Raw genomic sequence first — 7719 nt, 5'->3', positions numbered from 1 at the left:
AAGAGATGTTTGGCACTGGAGCAAAAAGTTTGAAGATGTATAGTTGTGTTGGGTACCAAGAGAATGCAACCCTTTGTTAAAAAAAAAAAGAGAATGCAACATTCAGACAGATACACTTATAAAACAAGTTACAGTGAATGACCCATCATTTCAATTTCATAAATATGTACCGAGTGTAGTAAGGGTATCCGCAGCGGGAAGCTCTCGTGTTGATTCTCAGTTAATAAAAATTAATAAAATAAGAAAAGTGAAGAGAAATAGAGTGCACACATAGTGGAAATAGACAAAAAACGTTTCTTTAAGAAGGTACTTTTTCAGGAAAAGAAGAGACTTAATTACAGTTGTCAGAGCATGACTAACCCAAATACCCAAATGGGTTTCTAATTTTTTTTTTTTTCTTTTGGCCGATTTAAAAAAAAAAATTAAAAAAGAATCAATCGCGGACTGCCACGTGTCAGTAGGGTTCGCATACAGTAAAAAATTCCAACAACATACGTTTTTTATTTAACTACATTTGGCTCCCTTCTTCCTAGGTTTCCCCATTTTTGTGGTTCCCCCCCTCCTAAAAACTTTCCTACATATCCGGTTAATGCTGCTCTCATATACTTATTTACATACTTTATAATTCAGATATTATTTTCTTTTTTCTTATGAGAAACTTTTTCATTTCTCACCACTAAAGATGATCTAATACATACCGACTATATTAGTTCATCAATATAGTATAATAATGGAAAAAAATATATTTGAATACACATTCTGAAAAACAAAACTATATATTGAGCCGTTCTTGCAAGATAATACTTTGACAAGACCCCTGTATTTTGATCGAATCTCTCTAACCTATGTAACACCAAAATTATAAATATTTTTATTCATCCTAATTCTATATTTTTAAAACATATTTATTCATTCTCACATGACATATCTAACACCAATATATAAAAAGAAAATGTCAGATTTAAAATAGGCGACAAATGATCTATAAGCCCGATCACATGTAGACATGTAGTCAAAATTTTCAACTATATATATGCATAGGCGAGAGTTAATAAGAGTATCACAAAACAACTGCAAATCTTCACGTGTTCTCTTTTGCTCATCACATGTTCTCTTCTTTCTTCGCCTCTCTCTGCAAATCTAATCCTTTCTCTTTTTGGCATCCCTAGGCTCTTTTTGTGATTCATCTTCCAATAATTTAATCCTTTAAAACTTAAATACATACGTATCCACCTACTCAACTTTGGCATGGACAAGAAGAAGGTTGTTGCAGCTTCATCGTCATCGTCATCTTCTACTTCTTTTGATCATATATTTGGTCCAAGAGTCTCTTCTTCATCTTCTTCAGCAACCACTGGACTGTTCACAACCATCTTCCCACGACCCTCTGCGGTACTTAATTTCTATATTTTTACATCTGATTGCATACATGAATCATTCTAATACATATGCATGTTACATTTGTTTACGGGCTCTAAATTCATATACAAACTTAAGCTGATCTACTCTCCAATTCCTTTTTCTTGTGAACTAAAAGGGGATGTTGGGGAGGCAAATGGACTTTCCAAGTCAAGGTGGACATGTGAAGTATCAATCTGCAAGTAACTATCTTTCATGGGATCTTTTTTTGTTTTGTTAAAGATTTAGTAGAAGTAGGCTATGTTCCATTTAGCTTCAGAAACTTTGACAACCAGGTTGTGGTTTCTATTTCAAGTTGGTTACTATAAACGTTCAAACTGTTAAGAAAATCTATTTTTCACGTAGTTAAACGATCAGTTTATATTTTGTGGCCTTGAATCCTCTGGGTTTTAAACAATCATAGATCACGAGTTAGAGTTTATATATTGTTTATTAGATATTTTAATAATTCTATTAATTGTCTATATTTAGTTTTTTTTTTCTCATATTGACAACTTATATAAGTTTGTGATAATAATATGTAGATGAACGAGGAAAAAGAAGCAACATAAAAGAGAAAAACAGTTACCATAATGAGGAAACAGAACCACCATGCAACTTGAGCTCTTCAATTTACTATGGAGGCCAAGAGAAATATTCCTCTACAACAAATACTAATAAAGATACTGTAAGTCGTAGTCCCTATATGTATAATTGATCTCAAAATTATTCTGCTTTTCTTCTTTATCTTTAACTTATGCAGTACAAGAAAGATGCACAGGAAGGCGATTCCAAAAGGGCATCAAGAGGAAACTGGTGGGAAGGTATCATTGTTTTTCTATCCAAAGTTACAGATTTATTTAATTGACAAGGGTTCGTTTTACATTCTTTTGCAAACTTTACTAGTTAAAGATATTATATTTGGTGCATGCAGGGTCGCTTTATTACTAACATGCACTGCATGTCACGCAATCCTGATTTTGAGCAACTGCTAAGGTACTTATATACTATATTAAATGAAATAGAAGGTCCATAAGTATTACGTACGATCTCATGCTTTTTCGTAATTTGTTCACCTAAAGATGAAAATCTAAATATAGTGGATACACATATTAGCTTATCAAATTACCTGAAATTACCTTTTGTTGGTGTAGCGTTTAGATTTTCTTTTAGGTCACACAAATGATAATGTCCAGTCCGATAGAGCATTAGAACACTTCCAAGGAGGGGTTCTAATCAAAAGTTCTTAAAATACAAGAACTTTTGATTAGAACACACCATTGGAAGTTGCTCTTATGGAGCTTTGAAAAACATTTGTTTTGGCCTGTATATTATTACAAAAATAAAAAAATTTGTAAAATTTACTTTCATTTGTTAAGTTTATACAGATATCGCTGATCTAGTTTTGTAACGATTTTGCAGGGAATAAGAGACATATAAATCCCCTTACTATATTAAAGAGTGTAGCATATATTGCATAAACAAAGAATGACTTGTTCTTGAGATGTTGATTTGTTGTTTACGTAAACGCAACGCTAATTAAGACAAGCCTCTTTCTGATTATTTTAAAGTTTGTCTAATATTTGTCTATGTGAAATGATGCTTTATGAATACTTGTACTTTATATTTTACATAATAATGAAGCACATTTGTTACTGGTATCAAAACGAGTAAGCTCATTAGAGCAACTTTGACGGTGCAGATATTATTTGCAGTATCTCACAGCTTTTGTATAAGGACACTTGGAAAAAAAAATATTTGAAAAGGTTTTCAAAGTGTCTCCCCAGAGATACCCTCTCTCTTTATTTCTCAACTTTTTTCTTTGTTTATTCCAATTTATTGTTGAGATATTGACTTGAATACCTCCGATAAAGTTGTTCTTAATATGCTTGGAAAGGTCTTATACATCATTGTTTTGTTCCCCCTCCTATTCATCGTGGGAGCTATATATTTCATATTACTCAAAGTCTTATCAAAGTTCGATATGTAGCACTCCATCTGCTCCGTTGTGCAAGGAGTAACCATTCAGAACCATGATCTAAGTTATAGCGAGTTCGGCTAGTAAAAGAACGTTTTCCCTGAATGCAATGAAAACATATATCGTTCAATAGAAGAGGGGATGGTTTAGAAAGTCAGGGCAGGGGCAGCAACATAAGCTGCATATAGATCAAATAAACTGTTAATGAAGTTCTTTTATATATAGAAACACAAGAAAAACAAAAGAATAAAATACGATTTAATTTGAGATAAGTAGCTAATGAATGCAAACTTTCTTACTGTTGATTGGCACACAATCTTTCAAGATTTGGTTAGTGAACTCGCGAACCATGACTCTCTAAAGCACTAATGACAGCTTTTATTACTACACCACAATCAACTTTTAGAAATGCGTTGCTCTTTAAATATATAACGTGATTTGGCGCCTAAAACATAGGTTTTACCAGCTTTATCCCAGAGCTGGCCCTGGAACTTGCCAATGTGGTCTAACTTCTTTCTAGATTGCTCTGTAAGTCCATTGGATGGTACACAAGGCAATGGAAGCCACCATTAATCTTTATCTTAATGGAAATAGTTAGACCTTGTGGGTTCCACCCCTTGATCAACATAACAGAACACAGTTTGCTATTTGAAACTTCATGGGAAAGACAAAGGAAGATGATGAAAGTGAAGCATAAAAGAAGAAGAAGAAGAAGAAGAAGAAGAAGAAGAAGAAGAAGAAGAAGAAGAAGAAGAAGAAGAAGAAGAAGAAGAAGAAGAAGAAGAAGAAGAAGAAGAAGAAGAAGAAGAAGAAGAAGAAGGGTATTAATTGTTGTTGCGTCCTATTTTTTTGTTCTTTTTGAATTTTGCATAGGGGTCACTTTACCCCATTCTTCCTTTGAGGAAAGAACACTTCCATTCTTCCATTGTGAAGATATATCAATTTACCCCCCCCCCCCCCCCCTCCCCCTCCCCTTGAGGAAAGAACACTTCCATCAAAATTCATCTCTTCGAGAAGGGATACAATTTCAGAGAAGATCTTTATCCTAACCGTCTTGCATTCTTGTGTGAAGATTTGTTTGGAACTGGTAGATGCAGCAAGATTCATTTCGATGAAGTTCGAGGTTGTGGACTTGTATTCACAGCCGCATGACAAGCTGGCTCATCAAAAGTCGTTTGAAGAGATTAAAGTGAGATTGTTCTCGTTTTCTAGAGAAATGCTTGGCCTTTTAGGTATGTCTTTAGATGCATTATCAAACTCTGTTGAGTTTGTGTCTCTATCCCTTTATTGTTCTATTTGTATTGTTAAAGTTTTAAACTTGGCTATTCGAATTTGTCCGGAAGATCTTATTTGCTATGTAGTGTTTTAACTATGAACTAGAGTATGATCCGTGCAACCGCGCATGTGTTTTTTCAAATTGAATCGAGGGATTGTAAGTTATTTTAGTTGCGTATTTCTGTTTTGGATGGTGAAACAATCAAATTGATATGTTAGATAAGTAACTTGTAATTTGATAATTCTATACAAAACAGAATTTTTTTTTAATGTCTTTTTTATAACATTCACTTTGTTTTTTAGTATATGACGTTTTAAAGATTTTTTTCATTGCAAATTAGATGAAATTAATGCAAATTTATTAATTTTTATTCCATATAAATTTTTATATTCTTCGGTTTGAATTATGAATATAGGTGGATAGTTTATGATGATTTTGGTTAGAAAAAATACAAAAAAAAAATTTCTTAATTTTTGTAAGCAAATCTAAATGTCAAAGTAAGAAAAAATGGAAATAATATCATTTAGTTGATAATATATATTATTCCGTCTATATTTGTAAATACATTTGTTTCACAGACAAAAATGCTATATTTTCCTCTTTTATACAGATTTCAATTTATTTTATATGTCAAATTATTTTCACTTTAGATTTAACATTTGAAAATCATTCTAGAGAGAACTTGACGACGTTTTAGCATATGCGTTGTAAACTCTAGATATTATTTGTGCTGGTAATTGATTAGTTTTAACAATAATTAGGATTAGAAAGACATAGTATTTATTACTTTTTCTAATCATCACAAATATTTAATAAAATCTATTTTGATATAATTTTAATATTATTTTCAATATTTCATTGCAAGTATTTATAGTTTTTGCAAACTATACTAAAACGAAATAAAAGTGATATTTAGGATTTTCTGATTTTTAGTAATTTTTTGGTTAGTTTAATTTTTTTTGTAAAAAGTAGAATATTTAAATAAATTTTAAGATATTTTGTTATAAATGTTATATAATTATACTTTTGTGATTTACAAATATAGTATTGGTAAAATAAACAAATTTAAAACCAGGGTTAAAATATGTCTGCTCTGATAGGTTATAATTATTAAATAAATATTATTACTTATAATTTAAATTTAGTTGTGTGATTAATTTAATAAATTTTGTTCATAATATTAAAGAACAATCACATGTTGTGATACTTTTTTGACATCATCAAAATATTAACAATAATCATATGTTATGGTTGCATAACATAATACTAAGAATAGTATACACAATAATATATTATGATTTCATAACATATGAAGAAACAAAATATAGTTAATGACATGACCTATAAAATAGTTAATGGCCTACGAAATAATTATATATATATCTTGTTAATAATTATTAGATTAATAGGTTAATAATATTCTTTATAAATTAGTTGGTATATTTAATTATATTTAATTTTTTTTGGTCTTGAAAACAAAATTTTGAATTTATCATATATTAACAGTAAACAAATTTGAGATTTTCCTTAAAGATAGTATATTGTCGATCTTATTAAGATATTAGTAGGATATACTTCTGATTATATTTCTTATAAAAATAAATGATACGATAATTAAATGTGATGATAAGAGATGATCTAAAATAAAATATCACACATAAAAAGAATCATGACTTATGTTTTAATAGATAAGATGAAAGTAACTGGTTGCACAAAAAACGTTACCACTTCAAATTTTAATATATATATATATATATATATATATATATCATTTTTTTTTGTTAACATAGAGAACCAATATGCACTTATCTACCAATCCACTCCTCGGATTGCCAAACCAGTTTTGCCGGGAAATCGGCCAATTCATACGTCAACAGGGACTAACGGTCCCGATCAGTACATAAACATGTTACATGTGCGAAAACATACATCAATTAGGATAAAATTCAATTTTCCATACATAAACTTACAAAATTGGGTTTTAACATACATTGACCTGATTTCCGTTAGTCAAACATTACGGAATAAGAGTTTTCGTTAACCGGTAACATGAAATTGACCAATTCCTACATCAACAGGGGTCAACGTTCCCGATCAATACAATTACACTGTACATATGCGAAAACATACATCAACTAATACAATTTTTAAATTAAATACATGAACTTTCGAAATCTGGTTTTAACATACACTAACATAATTTTCACTAGTCAAACATTACTGAAGATAAATTGTATGTTATGTATTGATTAAGTGAAATTTTTATTGTATTATGTGGTAATTAAACCATATTACGTAGTAATTGACTAAGAAAAATAAATTATTTAGGCCAAACGATTTAGTTCTCGTGTAAATAATTAGTTAGATTCTCTTTAACTTTTTTTTTTGTTTTTTTATCTTTTTCGGCAAAAGACCTAACACGGAGAAGACAATAGAGGAAAAAATCGAACATAAAAACGGGAATGTCTAACCTATCGAACAAAAGAAGAATTAGGATTGGATAAGCTAGACATTCTCGTTTTTCTCTATGCGATTTTGTTCTCTGTTGTCTTCTTTGTATTAGGTTTTTTGCCGAAAAAGTCGAAGAACAAAAAGTTAAAGAGAAAAGCTAACTAATGAGTTACACAAGAACAAAATCGTTTGGTCTAAATGATTTATTTTTCTCAGTCAATTACCACATAAAACAATTTAATTAGAACGAAATCATTTGGCCTAAATGATTTATATTTCTTTGTCAATTACCACTTAATACGGTTTATTTACCACATAATACAATAAAAACCTCACTTAATCAACACGTGACATATAATTTATCTTCGGTAATATTGGACTAGTAAAAATTATGTTAGTGTATGTTAAAACCAGATTTCAAAAGTTCATGTATTTAATTTAAAAATTGTATTAGTTGATGTATGTTTTCGCACATGTAAAGTGTTTATGTATTGATCGAAAACGTTGACCCCTGTTGATGTAGGAATTGGCCAATTTCATGTTATCGGTTAACGAAAACTCTTATTCCGTAACGTTTGACTAACAGAAATCAGGGTAATGTATGTTAAAACCCAAT

The 7719-nt window shown here is 30.3% G+C and overlaps 1 protein-coding gene across 2 annotated transcripts; it reads left to right on the top strand.

Moving 5' to 3' along the window:
• The first annotated feature begins 931 nt into the window (after positions 1–931).
• Positions 932–3059, top strand: BNAA04G03440D. 2 transcript variants are annotated; one of them, XM_013886910.3, is made up of 6 exons: positions 932–1392; positions 1538–1601; positions 1944–2086; positions 2180–2222; positions 2333–2394; positions 2821–3059. In XM_013886910.3, the coding sequence occupies exons 1-5, from the start codon at positions 1249–1251 to the stop codon at positions 2347–2349; spliced, it is 411 nt and encodes a 136-aa protein (XP_013742364.1). In that variant the 5' UTR covers positions 932–1248; the 3' UTR covers positions 2350–2394; positions 2821–3059. The 2 variants fall into 2 exon arrangements, with proteins under 2 accessions (XP_013742364.1, XP_013742361.1); XM_013886907.3 differs by having other exon boundaries at positions 943–1392; positions 2162–2222.
• The last annotated feature ends 4660 nt before the right edge of the window (positions 3060–7719 follow it).

This window comes from Brassica napus, chromosome A4 (genome assembly GCF_020379485.1).
Source record: "Brassica napus cultivar Da-Ae chromosome A4, Da-Ae, whole genome shotgun sequence".
Classification (NCBI taxonomy): Eukaryota; Viridiplantae; Streptophyta; class Magnoliopsida; order Brassicales; family Brassicaceae; genus Brassica; species Brassica napus.
This window is presented reverse-complemented; position numbering and strand designations above follow the sequence as displayed.

Bases quoted from the DNA above. Each gene is read 5' to 3' on its own strand.
- BNAA04G03440D (XM_013886907.3), top strand. From the start codon at position 1,249: ATGGACAAGAAGAAGGTTGTTGCAGCTTCATCGTCATCGTCATCTTCT. The intron at 1,393-1,537 runs GTACTTAATTTC...GTGAACTAAAAG, and splicing joins TCTTCCCACGACCCTCTGCG to GGGATGTTGGGGAGGCAAAT. The intron at 1,602-1,943 runs GTAACTATCTTT...AATAATATGTAG, and splicing joins TGTGAAGTATCAATCTGCAA to ATGAACGAGGAAAAAGAAGC.